This window comes from Tribolium castaneum, chromosome 1, assembly GCF_031307605.1.
Source record: "Tribolium castaneum strain GA2 chromosome 1, icTriCast1.1, whole genome shotgun sequence".
Taxonomy (NCBI): domain Eukaryota; kingdom Metazoa; phylum Arthropoda; class Insecta; order Coleoptera; family Tenebrionidae; genus Tribolium; species Tribolium castaneum.
This window is the reverse complement of record NC_087394.1, coordinates 20,455,484-20,480,506: the sequence shown is the minus strand read 5'-3', so window position 1 is coordinate 20,480,506 and position 25,023 is coordinate 20,455,484. Positions and strand designations below refer to the sequence as shown.

Genomic DNA, 25,023 nt, shown 5'->3' with positions numbered 1-25,023 from the left:
TTTGTACAGTGATAATATTGCGACCTTAAAATTTCTAGATAAATAAACATCAAATATGCATTATCGCCAAACCATATTTTTACGGACATTTTTTTAGTAAACAAGTCAATTATCTGTACGACTTCCTTGTATTCCAAATATGTAGACGATGGATTTCATGTATAGAAAACAGCAATCACAGATTGTTGCAAAAATCAGAATCCAGTAAACGTAGATTCTAATTTTCATTAATTCCCCAATTTGCATTGGCTAGCTATCTGTAGTAATTTTTGGTCAATTAAATAACATTACAATAATTTGTTATTTACCAATTAATGTCTGTACTATCATTATGCAAATAACGGCAATAAAAGAACAGTTTTATAGACTTCAGAACAAAGCCTCACCTCCGAAACAACATAAATCTAAAAACAAGGTTTTCAAGTTAGCAAAATAAAGCGTGTACAAGCTCTCGTCGATTTTTGTTGACGCTTTTCTTCGTCAAGGTAAAAAGTAATGTGGGCATATAAATTTTAACGTCCAACAGTCGACCAATTTAAATTTTAATGACTCCATATCAACTGTATTAATATGCAATTGGATGTGCTTGATGATTCTTAATTATGGGTGTGTCTTAATCAGGGGCGTCACGTCGGAAGGTCAAGAGGGGACATCAAGCCCCCACCTCGCAAATAAGTACATTTTTTTGCAATGGCGTGAACCAATAGACGACTATATTTTTAGCCACTACTTCTAGTAATTAAATAATTAGAAGCAATTACTGTCCGTGTCTAATAACTTTATTAACAGTAATTGTTGACTGTAGAGAAGAATGAATATAACATATTATCTTCACACGGCCTAGTTATAACTCGTCGTTACATACTCATATTCTATAAAATAAAATCAATTCCAATTTTGTCCCAGTTTCTCCTTGAACTATTTCTTATGGTCACACGTATGGTGTGTGATGTGCCTAGTAGATGGCGCCGGTGCGGCGTTTGGAGCCGAAGACTTGACTGTACCGAGCGCCAAAGTTCAAATGAATTTTAAGTAGTTTCCTGTAGCGCTGCCATAACGCAATCAATACATTGGGGTCAGCAAATATTTTCGAGGTATAAATAAAGTGTCGAAATGCGTTTACATTTGCTAGTTTATCAAATGGCAACCTAGTGTTAGTCACAGTGAGACAGTTTGAAACTGAGTTTGAGTGTGAAGTTGTGAAGAATCTCAACGATAAAAGTGAGATATTTGGAAATTTAAATGGTTAATTTAAACAAGCATGAAAATGGCGGAAAAGTCAGTAATGCTGACGTTTCAAAATAATTGTGAGGCTATTAATAGTAACTGTGTCGAGGTTATAAACGAAGCAGACGAAAAAAATACTAATAATGACATAACAGAGATAGCAACAAATACAAATAAGCCGGAAGACGAACCAGAAATGACAGGGACGCAAGAGGACGCTGTTGAAAAATTTTTAGCGGGAGAAAGCAAAAACGATTTCAATGATGATCTCTTACTGGAGAATATCGAATCAGAAAACGACGGCATTGAATTCAAAAGCGACAATGTCATTATGGACTGCCCCGATCTTGAAAAATCCGAATTCTTTGAAGGACCAGAGGAAGAAGATGGGGAAGACGAGAAAATGGAAGCTCTGTCGTGCGAAAACTCCACAGAGGAAGGCCTAGAAGCGGAGAATACAGAAAGGTGAGCTTTATTTGTTTATCCTTAAATAGATGATGAAACTCTCTTCATAAACATACACTTTAACATTCCTGGGTTTACTGTCTGCCATATGCAATTTCTTAAATAATTCATTGGAGACAATAAGTTGCGAAGGCCGGATGAACGTTTCTTTTAGATTGGCCATGAACTAACATTCTACATTGTAAACTGTAAAAGATTGGCGCTATTTTTTCCTTGAAGCATCGAATAAAGTCTTATTGTTTATTGGAATGCGTATGTTTTTGATTAGCTAACAATAAAATTTAAAATGCTGTGTTTCAGTGGTTGTCAATTGAGTGAGTTCCCTCAAATCTCAAGCACAATGAATAGATAGTTATTATATAATAATAAATGGCTTAGGTCTCTAAATTTTACATTTTCCGCACGTCTATTGTTTTCATCGCATGAGAACAAGGCTAGAGACCCAGTCGAGGATCCAATTGAAACTGCTTTTTGAAATTAACTATTTCCTTTTACTACACACTTTTTTATTAGTGACATTAAAGCTGTTGTATCTTACCTACATATAAAAATGAACTGTCATTCATGATGTCCTCTTTGCGATTATTCTTTTGTAGTACCTAGAGTACCTAAATTTACGGAAAAACATTTTGTTTCCATTCAGATTTAGTTTGCATAAAATTTTGCTTTGATATAAACTAATTACTCCTAAATGTTATTTATTTTAATAATTTATGGTAATTTGAAGGTGGAATCCATATTACGTATTTTTGGACCTACTGTACCTATTTAATTATAATGAAGAATTTTAAGATAATATGGACGTGCGCTAAAAAGAGAAGAATAATTACACCAATGCATTTCGAAGAGTGATGACAATCCAAGAAGTACTGTTAAATAGGACAAAATGATTGAATTAGAAAAATAAGTGTAAGCCTCGTGATGCTTCCCTTCCGACTTTGATTTATCAGTTGGAAAATCTTTCATTTTTTGCGTCAGTGTTGATGCATTTCGATTCGATGCAATTTTGTGGTACAATTTACTGCAATTTTTTTTGTAGTCATTGAAATAACTAAGTTTTTTCATTACTTAGTGATTACTGATTAAGTGATTACGTATTACCTTTTTAAGAAAGCATAGCAGCATTCGAAGTGGATGTATGTTCCATCTTCCATAAGTATGGTTCTAATTTTTTCTGATGTTATACAGACTACTTTGATACATAGAAATGATAGAATTCGATGTGTTTTTTAATTAAACTGCTGACAGTGAAATTTTTCAACAACGGATATCGATGGGGAATCTTTAATTGTCCGTTGTGAAGAGGTGTTTTAAAGGAGTTAAGCAAAATTAATATAAAAATTGAAAAAGAAAGGAAAAAACAGATTTTGGTTTAGTTAGGAGCCGCATTTTTGCAATAATTTCTTTAACATGAAACATAATTTTAGGTACTTTTTGACTCTTAATTTTAGCTGCGTGAGAAAACTATGCAGATATCGTAATTTTTGGTATATTTCACGAACATTGTTTACTGTGGTGCTAGGGAAAATTTGTTCTTCGGATCATTACTATAATTAAATCATTCTCTCCATCATGTTTTTCTAAAAATGTACACTCATCTATATTTAATTCTATATTTTCAATAAACAATTTTTCATCCATTTCTATGTAATCCATAAAACAAATTTTCCTTCTAGGTCTTTCGGTCGGTCCGTTGTAGGATGTAAATTTATATGACATGGGAAATAATTGGGGAAAATTTTATTGTTCGTCCGCTACTTAGAGCTTTTGTTTGTAGAAAAGATTTTTTACGTTATGTTCCAAAGCATTAGTTATGTTTTTACAAAAATGAGTGTTGTTAAGGGGTGTTTGCTCTTTTTGAAAAAACAAAAAACAGAAAGTATAAACGTGAAAGCACTTAAAAATGTGATCGTTTTACAAAATGTAATTTTTGGAAATCTTATACTTATCTGTTTTTAAATTAACGCAACATTTATTTTTTTAATAGTTTACGTATGTCCTAAAACATTCTTTTCTGACAAATAGTATTGTACGATTTAACCCAGCTTCCTTCTGGTGGTACTCTTTATCTTCTATTATTGTATTATTGCTCTGTTCCTACTGTTAAAATTACAGTCTGTTATAAAATTTCTATTCCGTAAATTCTGTTGTTTGCAACATTCCTACAGTATCATTCTCTGTTACAAAAACCTCTTCATAAATCATAGACAGTGACAGTGATCTTTACCCAAATAAAAATAAATACCTACTATTAAAAATGTGATCCTATGAATAAAACTAAAAGCTAAAAATTATTTGGTATCTAGATCTATCTTTTTTTGAAGTGTTAGAAAATGAAAAAGGGCGGTAAGATCGACCATAAAGTCATAAAGATGCAAAGACAGTTTGTATAATACCACCATATTGGTAGGAATGCGATAGTTATATGAATCAAAAATTACAGTTAAGTTTAGCGGTAACATTTATTTAAAAAAAATATGTTTCTTGAAGTTTGCTAGGATGGTTGTTTATAGCAACAAGAATACTGATACTCTTCGTTTTTTTCTGTGGCTGCGTTGTCTTTTGCAAATGTTTTCTTTCACATTTGTGGGAATTTTTTTGTGTCATGAAGAAATAATTTTAAGAAATCTATTTTTTGCTGATTGTGCATAAGAAGACGTCAAAATCGACTTCCATTATTCCAAAAATAACATTTTTGAGTACGTGGGAATACTGTTACCATTATTAAAGAGAAGCACTGTTAAAATTAAAAGTTGACCACTGTTGTTATAACATGAGATCGAAAATGAAATGAATTAAAGCAGGCCGTGTCTGCGGAACTTTAATCACATATCAGAAATTAGCAGATCAAAGTTTTTCAAAAATTGATTCCCTTGCTTAATTTAAATCATTCCGAAATGGTGTTTAACACCCAACGAAAAGCCTACATTGTGGAATGCTATTTTAACAAGTGAAAAAATTTTCTCTAAGAATTTTTCAAACGGTTATTTGCAAACATAGAAACAGTATTTCTGGACACTTCCTTATAGTCTTCTCTACTATCCTTTGAAACACGAAGTTTAAAAAAAAATGTCTAAAGTTACACTTTCCTTTCAAGGCTTGCTTTGTTTCAGTATATTTTTGGTATTAAAAAAATTATATAATATATAACAAGATCGATTGATCACATGACGTGATTATTTCTAACATCTTCCTAACCCACGCGATTTTGTAGTGACTATAAATTCTGATAATTGGTATTACTGTTTCTTTTTTATAAATTATTAAGTATTTGTTTTAAGGTCCTGTAGTAGTGTTTTATGCAGCGATTTTATGATGACTGTTATCAAGAATTTTTGTGATCTTAAGATTTTTTATTAATTAATTTTAATTTTACAGGGTGTCTCAAAATTGGCGAATTCCGAGTTCAGAGCTTTCTAGAGAACCATCTCAGTAGTTAAAATGTAAAAACAAATTGAAATTTCGGGGCTTCCCCACAAAGATAGATTGGTTTCAAGGTGCACTTCAGGTGCATTTTGAATTGCATTTTCTTCAAATGGAGGCTAAAAATTTCAATGTTTATTGTCATTTATGATATAGACGACTGTGGAAAATAATAATGTAGAACAATTTCTTAAAAAATAGCTTCATTTTGTAGTAAAAAAATCTTAAAATCTTGTAATTTTTCTTAAAATTGAAACGTCAAACGTTGTAAGATTTGTTTACTCCAAAATAAAGATATTTTTTTGATAAATTGTTTTACATTAATGTTGCCTACTATCATCTTTACCATAAATCAGAATAAACACTGAAGCTTTTAGAAAAAGCAGTTCAAAGAGTGATCTATCTCCAAACCAATGTAGTAGGTGTCTCGGAAATATAAAAACGCAAACGTCGCATTTTCTCTCAAAATTAGCTGTTATAAATTATTCGTGCACTTGCAACAATTAACAGCTAATGTAATTTATAGTTTCAATTAGAGATCTAATCAATAATAACTATTTTACAATTTTATCAATCTTATTTAAAAAAAAATATTCTGTAACATGCGACGTTGGCATTTTTAGGGTTTTGAGACAGCTAGTAGGTATCTTTGTGAGGAAATCCCGAATCTTTGTTTTTTTTCTATATTTGAACTACTGAACTCTCTATTACGCTCTGAACTCGGTATTCGCCAATTTTGAGGCACCCTGTATGGAATTCCGAAAAAATCCACTTAAAAAAAAGTATCGTGCAGCTAACGCTCGTCTCTGTGTGATGATCTGATTATTCATTAGTAGCGTTTGAGAGTAAAAAATAGATACTTTTAGCAGATCACCCTGTATGTATTTCTAGTATATAACCTTTTTTAACTCTTACAGTGATATTTAACAATACACTAAACTTGACACCATTGTAATGAAGGATTTTATGTGGTAATGTAAAGGGCGAGTAAATGCAATTATTATCGATAATGGAATTAGTTAACAAGGTTATTTCAACAGGTTTTTGTTCAATATTTTCTTATCATGACTAACAACAATTAATTAAGTATTAACGATAAATAAATTTTTGTTTAAATAGTAGTCTCAAGAATTAAGGAATGAGCATGAGAGGGGCTATTCCTTATTTGATTAGATTACCAAATTAATTGTGTGGGCTCATCATTGTAATTTGCGATGGTTAAGGAATTGCATGTTAATGGGGTTTATTAAAATAAAATAGGTAAATCGTGACTTTTTTTAATCTTTTTAAATCATTCATTGAATTTCATTTCGATAACTTTTATTATTGTTTGCTTGTCAAGGTTTGAAATTTAGTTATCCTATTTAATCTTAAAAAGTGCACTATTTTTTTGCTTTTATGATTTATCGACCTACTTTTCCCTAAAGAAACTAAAACTTCGTTGACGTCACAGCGGTATACAAAACACAATAGTGAGGGTAAATGAGTGAGGGTGCTTTTTGAAGGGCATCTGCTTAGCTCTCACAAGCAACAAGAACCCGTATTAGAAGGGTCCTTAAAGCCGAAGTCGTATTATCCCAATCAGCAGGGGATGAATCGTTGCAAGCTTCAGATGCACCTTCGAGTAGTTTGATCGTGTGCATTGCGAAAACGCCACCAAACATGCCCCAATGTTTGGTGGAAAGTTGCGGGAATTATTATGGAAAGACACGTAAAGGCAGTAAAGTGATTTATCACATGTTACCATCCAACCCTAAGCTGCAATCCAAGTGGGTGGAATTGTGTACAAACAAGAAAAACGTGAAAGTAAGTGGGCACGCTCGCGTGTGTAGTGAACATTTTTCGAAAAATTCCTATCAGAGAGATTTACAACACGAGCTCCTCGGATTGCCTTTACGCAGAAAACTGAAACCTGATGCGCTTCCTGAGCTGAATTTACCCCTTAAGGTGGCCAATGACAAGGTTCTAGCAGCAGCAGATTATAACATAAAAGATGCAAAGAGTTCCAAGCCATGGAAAATGCCGATGAGGTCCAGTTTTAGAATTGCGAAAAAAAAGTCGATCGAGTGTCTGAACCGTTCCCGGAAAGAAAGCCTGTCTGAAAATTTTGCAGACAAGGTGAAATTCATGGCGAAGCTGCTGCTAAAATTTGAGAGAAACGAAAACGTGTCTCTGCCTACTTACAACTTTGCTTTGTCTCTGGATAAAATCCAGGAACTACAAACCACTAATTTGTCTCCAAGGTAAGGCGATGTAGAAAAATTTCAACGAACTATGTTACTTTAATCGAGTAGTGAGAAATGACATTTAGAGGTCAAAGATACAATTGCAATGTGCGCTTTGGTCCCAGTATTGGCCTCGTGCCACTTTAGTTCGATGAAGCCGGGTTCAAGGTTTCTGCAGGATGTCGTGTTTTGCCACTACGACCTTGACAAAAATATTTTCTGTCTGCTTGTTGCAGCCTACCATGCACTTAAGTAATTTGCATACTGACATGAACAATAACTGTGCCTAACAATACCCACGCTAATATTTTTACATCAGAAAGGGATAAATAATACTCGTACTGGCACTATGAATGATTGATGGCAGGTTTTGTTGTAAATAATTTAATAAGAGAAAAATGAACGAAAGATTCACCTTTTACTTTTATTACAATAAAAATTAAATTTATCGGGTCAGATTCTGCTCCGAAACTGATACATCCTAAAATTCGATTTCAGAAAATTTTCAATTTCAAGCTAATAAATTCCGTAAAGAAACCAATCCGGATGGAAAACAAGAGCCCCTCTATCTGCCTTACGAACGTGTCTCTCCAATTGTCTTGAGGAGCGCGCAATACGACAATCCAATTCCCACGTTACCAATTTTCCATTTACTGAGTCGAAATTCCGTAATGTTTTACCACCGTCCCTCCAAATGGATTTTTTCCCTTTTGCTTAGAGAAAGTTTGATCAATATTGCATTGAATTGCTGTAATTTTCTTATTAATTCTGTTCAAGCGGGAACATGAAATTGTGTTTTTACAGAGTTAGTAATTTTACTAGCGTGCAGTTTTTGTTTTTCTCTGGTACATGTTTTCTAATTTGATATCAAACTGAAAGTGAAATTTTCTGATGAACCAATTAAAATCGAGATTGAAGACGATGCTGCTAGTTGCAAGAATAAACTCAGGAAATCCAATAAGTTTGAGAGAAAAGTCAAAATTTATAATCAAAGATTTAATAGAAAATTTAAAAATATAGTTTTGCCACTAGTTCACAAGGTTTTGCATATGTATAAACAAAAGCTACTACTTTTAGAATAATAAATTATTGTGCCTATTAAGAGAACTGATTAATATAAATCAATTTTTCGAAATAGGCGGATCGCATTTTAATAGGTAAATTGTTAATTGAGACTGTCATGTATTTGAACTGATTTACTATAGCACTTTCTTGTTATTACTAGGAAATTAACACTCAACTGTCGTTTATTTTCTGTTATGAACGTTCCGAGATTACAGATATTATGTTGTTACAAATTAAATTATGGTGTTTCATGTAGGTAATTTCAGGCTCTGCACTTTGTACAGACGCTGCCTGCTTTTCTTATACTTTTAATTTTGTTTTTTATCTTGGCAAACACTGTATTAAGATTACTATTTAATATTTTAAAAAAATTATATCTACACACTGATCCCCAAAAACTAAGTCTGTTGGCAACAGATTTGAAAGTATTTTTGATCGTAACTTGCTACACTGCAACTGGATTCGATTTTTCTTGACAATAGGGGTTTCCAATGAATTTTTTAAATTTTTATAAACTAAAGTTTAATGCAATTCTATTTGAAATGTAAGATTTCGGCGGTCAAAATGTTTTCTAAATGCTGTAAAAAAATTGTAAAGTACCAGGCGGGAAAGTGACGAAGTCTTATGACGACTTAAGACCTGGTTGAGTTTGCGTGGTACAAAGGCTTGTTGCCAAATTTCTCAATTGAATTATTTTTTTATAGCGTTGAAAAATTAAAGAAAACGACGTAAAGTTAGCTTAACATATACGCTTTTATATTTTACACCTAATACTGTGTATTGAACATAGTAATTTATTTTTAACATTATTTTCTGGGGCAAATATTTGTTCATAACAAGTTGAGATTTGACAACGTGGCATCTTTCTTTAATTTTATAGGTTAGTCTCTTTTGCTTTTTCATATTTTTTTGTAGCGACTATTGATAACTTTTCTCCTTTATTTTTATTTTAGATTCATAGGTTATGGGCTATGTAATTTGAATATCTAATAACAAATCTTTATTCTACCATTCATTGGAAACCCCCATTATTAGACGTACAACCCCACAAGATTATTGAATTGTTGTTGACTAAAAGCGTATTCCATTGGTATCCTTTAAAATTTAAATACTAAATGAGCAGTAAATAATAGCATTTCAGAACTAGAGTCTAGAATTCCACATTTTAAATTTTTTACTGTGCAAAAATTAATTAACTACTGATCATTTGTTTTTTATTACTACCAAATTTGGTGCTACAAACTTATTTTCTCTTATACAGCGTGTTAGTGAATGGTTTAGCAAAAATTTTAAAGTAGACAGAGAATGGCGAAACAAATCGATTAAGCAAAATTTAAAACAAAATCGGATAGTTTTCCCAAAAAATCATTCTGAAATTAAAGTCCCAAATTTTGAGAACCGCTGAAGTAGAATTATAAAAATGAGCGTAAATTTTTATATTTTTGACAAAACAGCAGAGGTAAATTATTTTCTTGGTCCATAACGTTATTCTTGTATTTCAATTTGTGTTTTGTTTTGAATTTTACGAAATTTTTACCACGTCCGGGATTCGAACCTCCCACACAAATGGACATGTTAACCACGATTTTGAAAATTTTTTAAATCGTCCACGCGCCACCATCTCTACTTTGTTTAATGAAAAAATTAACTGCTAATAAAGTACAATAAGCCACACAATGGTTCTCAACAAAGTACTTTTTGGAAAAATGATGTAAGGGTTTTATTATTTCTTAGGAACCCGTTTCAAAAATATTTTATTTTTGTTGTTGATCAAATCACCAAATTTTATTGCGATCACGATTGTTAGAGAACGTTGCCACATATAATTTATTTAAAATTCAGTATTTATCAATAACTTTAATACAAAGAATTTTTATTATTTTTACTTTTATCTGTAATTATTTCTCTACCACATACCATTGAGTTGGTGAATCACTAGAATCCGCGTATCTAAAGACAAAAATCAATTTTTATAGTTTTTACGCCTGAGCTAAGTTAAAACAAGAACTCAAAGCCAATGACGTTTGTTTTTAGTAGCAGTTTTTAAATTGTTTTAAGTCCATAACTTCAGTAAATCTTGTAACAATAACAATTTCTAATTTAGACGCGCTTCAACACTGGTATTGATATAGTTCTTTCTTCTAAACAAGTCATCTGGACATTATTGTTTAAGGCTTAAGCAATAAGCTTAAGCTCGATATTAAGTAATTTAGCTTCTTAAATCATACCGCGTGTGTCAGAAGTCGCGAACACACAGAGGCTTAATTTTAGTGACCTTACTGACCACTAAAAAAAAATAAAAAAATATTATAGCTTCTTATTTAAAATGCAACAGCTCGTAAAAGTAAGATAGTATGCATACTTTATTAATGTGTAATTATAGGAAAAGCAGATCTGTTAACTTTGTTTTAATGTTTACTTTAATTATTAAAAAGAATTGTTGGCAAATATTTTTTTGTTTTTTGAAATCAGTTAAAATTACCAGGTTAAAAGTGCAACAATATTTAGCAACATTTGTATAGCTCTATCTAGGTACTCTTAATTAAGAGCCTTCTATCTAATAGCATATCACTTTATAACAATATTATTTTTTGTTGACCATCTAATAATAATATTATAAGATACTCGTAACACGGACATATTTCCATTTTCTTCTTCCTTTCTAATACTTGTCATATTTACTACGAATTAACAAAAGCCCATCTCAAACCAATCTATGGGTCGCATTATGACTAACTCATTTTCACTATACTGTGATATTTGACATATCTCGTATTTTCTCTCTCTACATTATTGAGTGATCAATTTAATTTAATTGAAGTTGAAGTCACGATACAATGAGACTTCTGCTTTTCAATAACTACTTTAAACCTATGTATGTACAATTGTACAACAGGCTGTTTGTAAAAAGAGTTAAAAGGTTTTGGGGGATGATACAGTTAAATTGGACATTATCTAGAGATTATGTGAAAAAGTTGACGTTTCTACATGTTTAGATACTAGGTAACACTGTGAAGAATATGTTATCTATCGCAGCACTGTAAGGGTTCCTATTTGTGTTTTTTAAATTTTGTGAAATTTTTTACTTCAGCGGCGTGTACAGAAGAATTTTTTAAAATATTTGTTTGGTATTTGTCTTTTAAATATTTTTGTCAAAGTAAAAAAATAAAAGTTATAGCTTTTTAGAGGATACATTTTCTCGTTCGTAACTTTAACTTCAGTGAAGCCTTATTGTATTGTAAAACAATCACAGTAGTAATTTTTTAAATACTACTAAAGCTCGTTCGTGCATTTCTTATGCTGTTTAATTTCCCTAAATATATTTATTTTCCTACTCGTGCACAAGCCCAATCAGCAAAGCGATGATAATAGCGCTGAAAGTGAAACGTAACAATCCAAAACCTCATTCTGGAAATCGCCAAGTGGAAGATGATTGATTAATCGTCTATTCCCGATCAGTGCTGGAAGTGACGATGGAGGGAGGGGACGACGTTAACCTTTGCTGGTTGGAATAGGGCGAGCACGAGCACACGTGGGGTGTGAGGTTGAGGGCTGAGGATGTATTGATCGAGATGTGGCCCCAGACTGCAACAGCTCCAGCGTGACTCAGCGGACCCTAATTGCAGTCCGACCGGACATCTTGCTATGCAGTATTTTCACCCTTTGAACTGACGAAATTTGGTTTCGCCTGTTGCGTCCAAAAGCTCCCAGGCTGAGCTTTGCGGCCAAATTCGGATTTGCCTGCTCTGGTTCCGGTTTTGCGGGCCCATGTGGTTACATGGCTTGTAACTGCCTCCGGAGCATCTCCGATCTAATTGCACAAAATCGATCATCTAGGCGGTGGCGGATAGACGCTCGTGACGTCACCGGTGCTCATTTGGAGGGGCGCGGCGCTTGGTCCAAGCTTGAGCTGAACCAGTGCGTTTCTGCGGTCTTTGGCGTGAGCCACAGGACCGGTGTCTCTTTTAAATAAGATCTCAGTGCAAGAACTAGCGCGTCCACGTGTTTTCTAATTGTGCAAGGTTCTCTTGGTGGGTGCAGATAGCTGGTAGTTTTACAGTTTGACCGGAAGTTGAACAATTTCCGTTCAAACAGTGGCGCGCCTTATTGAGTTCAAGGAACGATGAGCTATGAATTTGTAAAAATTTGGTTCGATTGTGGCGGAAATTAAATGTGCGAACTGGTCATCACGTGAAATTCAGGTGTTGGGTGCGGGATCATTTTTGACATTGGAAGAAGTCGGGTCAAGGGTCACGCGTTTCATGGTGGCTACTTTTCGTTGCGAAATTTGTAAACGTAAATTTGTGTTGACTCCTTTACTAGGGGAAAAAAGAGAAAGCACAGGATTTGAATAGGATGGTTGATTCAATTACATATTGCATCACAACAGTGTTACCTTTTTAAATCAAACATATGTGGTACACCTAATCTTAAAAGAAGTAAATATTCAGTTTCACAACGCACTTGCTGTGTTGTCTCTTCAGAAAAATACGAACATGCGGCACTTTTATACAAGTAAGGATATTCATCCTTTAATTGACAGTATAACTGTACAAAATACCATACTTTCAATGAAATTACGGACCACAGTGGCTTGTAACTTTGAAATTAAGTTGGTATCACTGAATTATTTCGGAAATTAATGACAATTGACTATTAAAGTGTGACGTTTGAATTTGTTGGACAATGTTGCCAACTTTATTTTATTTAGTTTCGTTTAATGGAACATAATATGGTAGCAACAAAATTCAATCCAAAATACACCGTTAATTCTGAACGGTTTTGTATCGAACTTCTTGAGGATTTTGGAACAAAATGCTTATACTCGTACATATGGATTTGTAACATGTATTTGGTACTAGTGAATTGCAAAACTTAACAAATAATATTGTGAGTATAAATAAGTGGCTATTTATGATTTGATAATGATTTGATCAACTGTTTTGTAGCATTGCACTACGAGTATAGAGTGTTTCACACAACTTTACGAGGCCCGCGACATGCATTTTGCATGTCCGAATACGGGATTTCCGAAATTAAGAGGTTTGGAGAAAAACGAGTGACACATTCTCAGGTCCGTTTTTTGAGAAAATATATTTGGTCAAAATCGCATCTCGCTATCGTGTTTTGTTTTCGAGTTACAAACAGAAGTTGACATTTTAGCGAAATCTTAAACAATTCATATCTTCCTTATTATAAAAGATACACATTTGAAACAAAGACATTAAACAGGCACTTTTTTTCAGAGAATGTAATAATGTTATCAGCGATTTTTTTCAACTATTCGTTTATGTAATAATATAAAATTTTATTTTTTTAAATAGGAATCATAGTTGGCTATGACATTTTTCAAAAAAGCTTATTTTTTTCTGATTCGATATGTCTATTTGTGTAATACATTAATTTTGAATATTTAAGAAAAAACAAAACATTTCGCTTTTTCTTTATAGTAGGCCATGAAATGTTTTTAGATTTTTAATAAAAACTATGAAACTTGTATTACCCAACAAGTATTTATAATTTAATGATTTTTTAAATCCTAATTAATTTAAAAACAGCATAATAAATTTTTATTATATAAAATTTTTGCAATTAATAAAAATTATTTGTTTTTATATTTAAAATGGCATGCTTACGTTGTCATTCAATTTTCCAATTTTAAACATGAAATGTCGGAAGAAGAAAAATCTTATTAATTGTATTATTTTATAAAAAAATGTCAATCCAAACACCAAAATCAAATTCCATCTGCGGTAAAAAATACAAAACATTATCGACGTCACCTCCATTGCACTTCACTAAATCATAAAAAAATGGCATCAAATGGTAGTGACACATCGTTTGCAATTTTCTGCACATTTTGTATGTAATTAAAATAAGCCACGTTTGTATATTTGTTCAATTGAAAATAACTTTAACATAGCTTAATTTTATAATTTCACATTTTTTACTTTAATAACCGTTCACAAAATTTTTAGATTATTCACACCTTTTATGGTAAATAATTTTTCCATGGCCAACTACTTTCAAATATTTTAAATATATCAAAAATATATAAAAGTATAAAACTATATTTATATTGTTTTAAGTTCAGAAAAAAATTAGTTTTTCGAAAATGTCATAGCAAGCTATGATTCTTGTTTAAAAAAAATAAAACTTTATGTTATTACAGCTAAACGAATGATTAAAAAAAATCGCTGATAACATTATTAAATTCTCTGTAAAAAAGTGTCTGTGTTTCAAATGTTTATCTTTTATAATAAGGAAGGTATAAATTTTTTTAAGAATCCACTAAAATGACAACTTTTGTTTATAAGCCGAAAACAAAAGACGGTAGCGAGATGCGGTTTTGACCAAAAATTATTCTTTCAAATAACGGACCCGAGAATGTGTCACTCGTTTTTCCCTAAACTTCTTAGTTTCGAAGATCCCCTATTCGGACACCCAAAATGCAGCACCCTGTACACATAGAAAAATTTACAAAAGTCCCAAAATATTAGGTACGACGAGAAATACACGTTTAGTTTTTTTATTTTTGTAAACTCTTTGTAAACAATAGTTGTCAAACTAATCACTGTATCACTGTAATTAATAAGCATTAATTGCTCCTTTTCAGAAACAGTTATTATGTGTTTTATCAAGAGACAGAAAGAATTTTATTTTAATCCATCTATTTTAATTACAAGCTAAGTAAAAACGTATTTTTTTGACGAGGTGAACAAACTAGAGAAGACTATCCGAGTTCGAACCGTAATAAGTATTGTTGGTGGCATTTTACAGGCGCAGGTCTCGTAAAGTTATGTGAAACACCCTGTATAACGTGTTTTAATGAACTAGAATGTTCAACATTGAAAATAATTTATTAATTTAATCTAATAATGGGGTGGCTTAGAAACGTTTCTATTCAAGTAATTGCTTCTTCATTCGTTTGACTGCAAGCCGGTGAGAGATCTGTATACAGAGTGTTTACTGTCTTTAGGATGAAATTGAAAGAAGATGTTATGTGTGACAGAAGAACTCTAAAACGCTACACTAATACTTAAAATAAAAATTCACATTATAAAAAAATATATTCATTTCACATTATTTGTTTGAGAACTGCAGCTTTGACTACATACCGTTATCACAAATTAAAAAAAAAACAGGGTGTTGTATATAGGGTGATTCAAAAGTGTCGTATAAAGTGTTTTTTAAATGTTTTTAAATCATAAGACATTAACTAGTGTTTTTTTTAATCAGGCACATGTTTAATGTTGCCAGATCTGTCGTTTCTGCTAACTAAATTAAAAAAAAACATGGTTTGAAGTACTAATCACTGAACCTAAAATTTAACTTAGAAGAGACATATCTCGTGAAAAGAGGCTCAAAAAAAATTTTTACCAGAGGAACTTGTAACTGTTTTTTATCTTTTATCACTACTTAAGAGATCGTCGAATATTTTTAAATAAACGCAGCGTTAACGGAGCACAAATTTTTATTTTTTATTTTTTTGCGTTATTTTGTATGTTGCTTTGCCTTCTCCTAGTATTTAATTCTCCGTAATGACGTGATACGATAATTTTGTGGATAATAAACAAAAAGTGAATTATTTAGACGAGCAAGGTCCAACCTGATTTCGACAAGCAATTTTATGTGATTGATATTTCTCTTAAACAGTGAATTTTTATCATTACATATTACTCATAACAGGAGCGTAGGTACATATGGTTTTCCCGAGCAAAGTTCAACACATTTAATTAGTCGCGTAGTATCTGATAAATTTAAAAATATTACAAAATGTAAATCTACAAGCGGAAAACGGCAAATTTAAAACTAAATGAGTTATTTATACGTATAATGCGGAGCACATGGCATTTCCGATTGTCAATTTTCTGGCACACCAACATTAAAGAACCAAATTTTGATAAATCAATTGGTCTCTGAACTCACTACAAAGTGTCCTACATTAAACCTCTCATCTCGAGATAAGCAATGTCGCATCCAATCCGTAGCAAGAACCGTCCTGTCCTAATTTGTTTGAACCCATTACCGGCATCCTATTTCGCAACCTCCCAGCAAACAATACCTTCCCATTTTATTAACATTAGCAATGAACCACTTATCAGGTAACCAACAAGATTACAACAGTGACGTAACAAATTGCGCCGACCCAATTCCTTATCAACTCTCCTTATTTACCAGACCAGGTGAGAGCGGAAGAGATTCGGATGCTTCTCAATTCCATCCGGTGCAAGAACCGCGACATTATGCACGTTTCCACCCCTTAAGAGAACCTTTAGGGCCACTATGCCCCAGTGCGCGGTGATGGGATGCAACAGCTCCCATCGAAAAACGAAAGGCGGCTCCATACGCTACCACCGCTTCCCAGGGGACGCCGTGACCCGCGCTCGGTGGGTGCAAGCGTGTGGAAAGTACGTACAGAACTGCTCCACGGCGCGGATCTGCTCCAGGCATTTCACTGACGATAGCTACGAAAGAGATGTTCAGCACGAGTTGCTAGGATTGCCTACGCGCTGTCGCCTCAAAAAGGGAGCAACTCCTGAGAGGAACCTCCCCACGGACTTCCTCAAGGAGGACACACTTCCCGACAGCGCTATAGCTATCCTGCTGGCCGTGGGGCTGGTGCCCGCTAAGGCTGCAAGGCAGGCCACGGGCGGCTTGCCCCAAGAGTAAGTCTTCGTGTGAATCACTTGTCGGGGCCGAACTTGTGACGCGCAGCCCAATATTTATTAGTCGTAGGCGTTTCGCAAGCTGAATTCGAAGCAGCGACCGGCTTTCTAAGTCCCCCTACTATGATGCGGTCGGGCTATAGTTCATTTGCCCGAGGGTCCGTGACCGAGCGTTGCCGACCTACTTCTCAGTACGCTGATATGCTCGCGGTGCTTCAAGGCGTCTTTGTGTGGGTCTGCCGTTTTAAACGGGCCAAATTCATGCACGTGTTACACAAGCCAATCTAAACATTTTTTTCGAATGCATACTGCGCTGTGAGTTCTTCCACTAAACGCCACCAAAAACGTACAGTACCAGACAAATTGCAACATTTATCTTTTGTAAACAAATTTTATCAAATCAGTCTCGTTTAATTCACACCATACGCTACCTAAATCGATTTTTGTTTCAGTCTGACCAAAATGCAGATAATGGAGGACGTGCGGGAAGGTGGCAGCGTCCAGCCCTCCTCGCCAGGACATGCGGATGAACGCGTCAACGAAGAAAGCAACAAGACGAGCCCAGAGCCCGAAGAAAACGGGTTCGAAGAAGAAGGCGACAATCACGTTGAAGAATTACCAAAGAAAGAAATGGACAGTGAAGAACTGAAAGATGAAAAGCCCACAACCGAAATAGAAATCGGCGACAACCTCAAATCAGAGACCAACCTCGACGCCAACAACATCAACGAGGAGAGTTGTAGCAACACAAGTTCGGAGGAAGCGCCAAACAAACGCAAAGCCGAGAGCCAAGACTCCGCCAACAAAAGACTGCGACTAGACATCCAAGAAAACTTCATCTCACGCGACAAGATCCTCAACGAGTTCATCGAATTGTCCGACAGCAACACAGTGGAGCAGCTCCAGATGCAAACCGAACAGATTTTGGCCGAAATTCGGACTCTGAATGAGCTGGCCAAAGAAAAGGAGCGCGAATGGAACAACATCATCCACTTGAAGAAAATGAAGGAAGAGCTTTTGCTGCGCATGCAACGCCGGAAACAAGTGATGTTGCTTAGTAGTGACAGGAATGAGAATGGTGATGTTTATAGTGAATCTCAAACAGACAGTGAGCGACTAAAAAGTGCAAACCAAAGTATCCTAAAGGCGAATCTAACGAACCCAAACAAGACGCTCCGAATGCAAAACAAGCACCGGAACATACTACCAAAGCATCAATATTCGCAAGAAATGAACGGGTCGCTTGATTTCAGACAGAATAAGCAACGGCCGGTCCTCGATGTTCAGTCCATCATTGCCGATTACCGACAAAGACACCCAGAAATTGTGCCTCGGAGAGGTCGCAGAATCCGCAATTCTCACAATGACAACAAAAATAATATTCTCAACTTTTCCAACTTGGCGCTGGGTTCCGGCGCTCAAGTCCACCAAAACGTAGATTTGCAGAGCGAATTGGGAATCCTGCTGAACGCCATGGACGGGGTAAATCTAATTTAGTCGGTTTAGAGCTTCGGCGAATTGGTATGTTTTGCAGAATCGTGGCGACTCACGGCCATCGAGTGCGGAGTCTTCCACTACGCATGAGCCGTCTTTCAAAGACATGCTGGTGCAGTTTGCCAAATTGTCCCAAAGCGAAAGGCACGAATTGATTCAGAATGCAATCAAACCGCCGCCACCCTATCCAGAGGTGACGGTTCATCCAGTTCCGACAACTAACACCGTCGCACCTACAAATTCACTTCTGCACGGTATTCTCACAAAGGTTTGTAGTTTTGTTTTGTAGTTGGTGTCGGTCTAATTGTGGGTTTTAGAGTCCGTCAAAGGCCAATACCAAAACGTCATTTAGTCCAACTTTGGCTCGCCTTCTCACCGCTCCAGAACGATCCAATTCACATTCACCCACAGCACCTACACTTCCTAATAACTTGAATAATGCAGCGAATATGTCTATCTCTGAAATACTTTCCACGAGCAAGGTATACCTACTATACCACAGGCTGATGGTTTTAGGGCGTACATTAGAGACTTTCGAACTTTTAATGTAGCTAAAAGCTTTGAAACTTTCAACTAAATTATTTTCGAAATAGCCTAACAGTGTGGAACTGTGAAAAATTATTCATTGAAAACATTACACCCCATGGAGCATTGTGATAAGTGAAGAATCTTTTTTTATTTGATAACCAAATGCTCAAAGGATCTTCTAAAATTTTCAGGATTGTCAACTGTCAAATTGCAAGGCTTGTATAATTTTTTGAAAACGATGATCAAAAAATCGGTATAACACAGTTTTTTTTCAAATGGAGTGACCCTGTTTTTTTCGATGGTAATCAAAAGGACAACATCTTTTTCATGAAGAATTTTACATTTTGTATATCTATAACATTCTTTCCTTTTTTGGACGATTGAGCTCTATTTGATTGTTTACCACGCTTGTTTCCAAGACAGGGTTTACTAGTTGCGTCGGAAAGTAAATTAGGAGTCGGTAAGTAATTTTGTCGACGCGTTGGACGTAGCAACCGGTAAACATAACCTACTGTCTTGACAATTATTTTGAGAATATTTAACAAATCTTAAAAAAAATAAGGATTGTGCAAAAAAAAACGCTATAAGCATCACGATCGTTGAGGATTACCGATCTCAGACAATAACTGTCTGACTAAGGCGGCCCCTGAAAACTGTCAAAATCAATATGTATTTTTACACTTTTATTACTTTTATACATATCAAAATCGACAACAATTTTCAACCGGAAACCATTGTGGCGAAATATTCACCTATCGCAAAGGGTTCCAAAGTTGTAGGTTTTCAATAAACCCTTGCAAATGAAAATTTTGACGAAAAATTGACGGTCGTCAAAAACTTGAGTGAACTTTACTCAGTTTGAGAAGGCGAATTCAAAAATGTGTGGTTACCTTTTAAAACTTCAAAGTTTGCGTCCATTTACTCGTATTAACTGTTTCAAACTATAAAAACGCCAACGTCGCATTTTACCGAATTATTTTTTTAAATAAGATTGATAAAATTGTATAATAGTTATTAATGGTTAGATCTGTCATTGAAAGAATAAATTACATTAGCTATTATTTTTTTGAAGTGCATGAATAATTTGTAATAGCTAATGAATTTATAATTTTAATGATAGATCTTACTAATGATTAGTAACTATTTTACATTTTTATCAGCCTTATTTAAAAAAATTAATCGACAAAATACGACGTTGGCATTTATATGGTTTTAAGACAGCTAATAGCTACATGGGAAGTTTAAAAGTTTCTAATGTAGTCCCTAAAAGAATCATCCTGTACCAAATTCAAATCGTTAAAGTTACAACATTATTTTTTAGGCTAGGAATGAGATAACTATAACTCCTCTAGGTTCTCAATACGACTCACCACAGAAAGGCAAGTCACAGGTAAGTTTGCTAAACTTTGCTAATTGAACAATATAATAATATCGGTAAGGAGGACGAGGAAGCTGAAGACAGTGCAGATCGGCTGGTAATTGACGAAAGTAGCGAAGTGATTGACAACAGAGGCAGAGGTGACAACAGCTCAGATGCAGGAGATGAAGTACCTCAGTGTCAGGGTTGCAATCAAAAGTCGGCTCTCTTCGTTTGTGCAGGATGTGGTAACCAGTGGTACTGCAGCAGAGACTGTCAGGTAAATTATATTAACGTTGTAAAATTTAGTCTGAAGGTAACTTTTCAGGTATCTGCTTGGGATGAACACTCTGAAGTTTGCTCCGGTTAGAAATCTGTACTTATTTTTATACTGCATGATGAGGTTATTTATTCTTTAAGAATTAAAATTTACACCAAATAAATTTGGTACCTGTATAGAAAAATGATGCAATGAAATAGCATTCCTTGGAGAAGAAAAATTCTTGCCTTGAATTCGTAGTACTGTAGCTATTCCGTTATGCATCAATGTGGCTTGATTTTATTTATAGTAGAACCAAAGATACCCAAAGCTTAAATGATCATTTAATGCATTTTGCTACAAGTAGCGAGTCAAATGGCATTTAAATCAAATTTGAATCATCCCTATTTAAAGAAATGTTATTTTTTACAAGACGAAATGTACGTATTTATTACAAAATGCCAAAACATTTCAGTGATTCAAAAACACAATAATTATAATATGTACTAATTAGTCAAGAAGTTTATTTTAAAAAATCACAACCAAACAAGTCTCTTTTGTTACCTATAAGAAGTAGATTATCTTCCTATTTATGAATTTGTACTAGTCAGTTAAGTTGTAGTTACCCAATCAGTTTGCAATGTTCGTTTTATGTGTTGTGTAAGTGCCATTTATGTAAGGGTTGTGTAATTTTTTATGTTTCTATCATTTAGGTTTAAGCAGGATTCTGTAAGATAAATACTGTGATATCCAAGAATGGATCAACGATACTTAATTTAAATTAAAGCCAGTATCTTTCATAAACAAATTTGTGTTTTCATTTCCCTTTTCTGGAATTGGATAAAAAAAAGAAATAAAGGTGTGCTAAAATGATTTTTCATCAAGTTGCCTGTGTGTCCATTTTAGTTGCTTTTTAACAAAACTTTTAAATTAATTGACTATTTGTGAATTTCATACCGGATTCACTTGGATAGAAGCACATTTTTTTAGATGTAAACCAATTTCAGAGTTCACTAGATAAAAATCATTTTAACAAACCTTGTGTTTATCATAAGTGACATGTTTGATGTTGTCCAAATTTTATAAGGTATGGCTATGAGACACTAAAAACAAATTTGGAGTGTTTTTTTAAGTATTATAAGTTTTTTGTGTAGTAGCAATTACTAAACCATAATTAATAATTATGCAAAAGTTGATACTTTTTGAGTAATTAGGTAACATTTGATTACTGAAGATCTCAAAATTCCTCACAATTCCTGAAGAAATAATTCCTTGAAAAAAGTTTTGCAATATTTTCCCGAAACAGAATTTCCTTGGTTACTTGGAGTCAAGGAAGTCAGGTTTCCTTGACAAGGTAAGAAAACACTTTCGTGTCTTGTCAAGAAAACTACTTTACCTGACTCATTTGAAAAAATACAAATTTAAGTAACAATTTATTTATTGAAGTTTTATTTACTTCCTTTTAATATTGAAATTAAATGTACAATTACTAATATTAGAGAAATTAATACTTGGCAATTAGTTCAAACGTTGCAAAAATTATTTTAAATTTCTTTGATATTTATTAGTTTCATTTTAAGCGGTTTCGGGAAAAATCGTATACATGACACATTAAGAAAGTGATGTCTTTACACGACTCGGCTATTGAAAACATAATCGCTCTGTCGTGTAAAGTTCCAATTTCTTGACTTGTTAAACAATATGTATACTATTAGGTCATCTTTGGAATAAAGGGGTCGTTTTCTCATGTTTCTATTGTGAACCCTTTTCCGAACTATTATTAAAATATATTAAAATTTTAATTATCAAAAACTATCAACTTTTAGTGACAAAAAATTGAAAAATCATGGGAAAGCTTTCAAAAATTAGGAGAAAAAATCGGGAGAAAATTGAGTAAATTAAAAGAATTCGGAGCAAATTATTACAAAATCAGAGAAAATTTGGTGTACAAAATTTGGGGTTGCGGTTTATCCCTGGGCTAAAAATAATTTTAAAACTTGAAATGAAAGATTTTTAACAAATAAACATGAAAGGTACAGGGAAAAACGACCTCAGCTCAGTCTACTTGTTTAAGAAAATGAGGTTAAATTGCCATATTGTTATTGTATAGAAATAATTATTTTTACTCGTGCCAAAAGGGTGGGACAGGTATACATTTTTCTTGTAAGAGAAGGGCACGATGAAAATTGGGTCGTAAACACTAGAAGGTTGAGAAACGCTGATGTATAAGTAAATATAGTCATGATCAGACGAGTTAAAAATGAGAGATCTAATCACTAATACAATTTTATCAATCTTATTTAAAAAAATAATTCGGTAACGTGCAATGTTGGCGTTTGTATAGTCTCGAAACAGCTAATACTTTCTTCAAATTTTGTATTAAACCCACCTGTTGAGAGCTACTGTGTGGTTTGTGGTAGTTTATTAGCAGTTAATTTTTTTACCCGAACAAAAGGGTAGTAATAAAGCGATCAGTAATAAATTCGATTTCTATCAGTAAAAAATAATAAATGATTAAAACATCGCCAAAAATCCTTATGATTTCCTCAAAGCATGTAAAAGCAATACAAAATCGTTTTGGTTAGCTCCCGTTAGTGAATAAGAGGTAACTAGACTAAAAAGATCCTTAAAATGCAAAAACTCCAAACATGTCTACGACATGTTTACGTCATATCCGAATGAAATACTCTTAGAAATGACAAATCCACTTACTATGCTCATAAATAAAAGTTTTGTGGAAGGATACTTTCCTGATGAGTTAAAGGTGGCAAAAATTATTCCGGTTCCGAAGCACAAAGGCGAAGTAGAAAAAATTAACAAATTCAGACCTATTTCTATTCTACCTACAATTTCAAAAGTCTTCGAGGCTGCTTTGAAGAATCGTTTAATGAAGTATCTTGAGCAAAATGACTTATTTAGTGAGTCACAAAATGGCTATAGAAGTGGTAGATCAACCATTACTGCAACATTGGATTTGTACAAGAAAATAACAAGCGCTCTAGATAACCGAGAAATTGTAGAAGTAGCGATGTGCGATCTGAGCAAAGCATTCGACATCCTACCACACAAGTTGATTCTACAAAAGTTGCAATACAACGGGATACGAGAAATGACTTTTTAAGTTCTACCTTGAAAATAGAACCCAGATAGTAAAGTGGAATAAGAAATGGTCAAAGCCTTTGCCAACAAGGTGTGGAGTGCCTCAGGGATCAATCCTCGGCCCATTGCTATTTATAATATATGTGAATGACTATTGATTTGCCTATCAATGTGAAAGTGGATGGACAGTGTCTATATGCAGACGACACTTCCTTATGCATCAAAGAAGAAACAGAGGATACACTAAAACCAAAAATGAGGAAAATCCTTGAAGATTCCATGAATGGTTCACAGCAAATAAACTGAAACTCAATGAAGACAAGACTCAGGAATTATTTATATCTTCAAAACCCAACTGTGCATTTAATTTGTACCCTAAACAAAATGGATATAGTGGCGCATGGACGTTTTGAGAATTTTTAGATAGAAAGTGCTGCTAGGATGTTCCTTTGTATGGGAAGTTCGAATCCCAGCAGTTGTGGCGTAAATCACAAAACACAAATTGAAATAGAAGAATTATGGGGTGGTTCAACAAGTTAGTTTACCCCGACTATTTTGTCAATAACATTAAAATTTACACTAATCTTTATCATTCTTGTCCAGCGGTTCTCAAAATGTGTAACTTTGCTTTCAGAACGATTTTTGGGGAAAATTGCCTTTTCGATTTACATAAATTTTACCTACTCGATTCGATTTGCCACTCTCTATCTATCTTAAAATTTTTGCCAAACCAGTCCTAATACGCTGTATAGACAAATAATAAAAATACAAAAAAGGCAAAAATTACATCATTTTTCAACCAAGTTGTTACGTAGGTACTAACCAAACCAAAGTCTTTAGATACTAACAGATTTTTTACGAAATTCCTTGAAACAATAGGTTTTTGATTAAACTACGTGTTGAAATAATAATAATAATAATTGGCCTAACTTTTCGACATGGTTTACAGAATTCTTGCAGAAAACTTAGGGGTCGATTTCAAGTTTGGTCGAAAAGTTGGGAAGGATGAACCTACAGTCACGATCAAAAAGAATAACACTCCTACCAACCGGGCTGGATAGCAAAAGTCCGACTAAAATCTTTTAGGTCATAAATTTCAACAAACAAATGAATTTACAACTGCCCAGCCAGTTTACACAATATACAGCTAGTTTATGAAGTATCTAAAAGTACATATTAATTATATCGAAAATATTTGTGGCTGTGGTTTTC

The 25,023-nt window shown here is 33.8% G+C and overlaps 1 protein-coding gene across 7 annotated transcripts; it reads left to right on the top strand.

Moving 5' to 3' along the window:
• The first annotated feature begins 1,035 nt into the window (after window positions 1-1,035).
• On the top strand, window positions 1,036-21,520 carry LOC659546 (uncharacterized). Of its 7 annotated transcripts, none has more exons than XM_008200938.3 (8): window positions 12,303-12,436; window positions 16,511-17,074; window positions 17,527-18,556; window positions 18,609-18,836; window positions 18,886-19,050; window positions 20,418-20,486; window positions 20,536-20,733; window positions 20,782-21,520. In XM_008200938.3, the coding sequence occupies exons 2-8, from the start codon at window positions 16,692-16,694 to the stop codon at window positions 20,821-20,823; spliced, it is 2,115 nt and encodes a 704-aa protein (XP_008199160.1). In that variant the 5' UTR covers window positions 12,303-12,436; window positions 16,511-16,691; the 3' UTR covers window positions 20,824-21,520. The 7 variants fall into 7 exon arrangements, with proteins under 7 accessions (XP_008199159.1, XP_064211240.1, XP_008199160.1 ...); XM_064355178.1 differs by having other exon boundaries at window positions 12,319-12,436; window positions 16,587-17,074; XM_064355179.1 differs by having other exon boundaries at window positions 12,321-12,436; window positions 16,592-17,074.
• Window positions 21,521-25,023: the final 3,503 nt, after the last annotated feature.

Bases quoted from the DNA above. Each gene is read 5' to 3' on its own strand.
- LOC659546 (XM_064355170.1), top strand. From the start codon at position 6,778: ATGCCCCAATGTTTGGTGGAAAGTTGCGGGAATTATTATGGAAAGACA. The intron at 18,837-18,885 runs GTTTGTAGTTTT...TGTGGGTTTTAG, and splicing joins TGCACGGTATTCTCACAAAG to AGTCCGTCAAAGGCCAATAC. The intron at 20,734-20,781 runs GTAAATTATATT...GTAACTTTTCAG, and splicing joins ACTGCAGCAGAGACTGTCAG to GTATCTGCTTGGGATGAACA.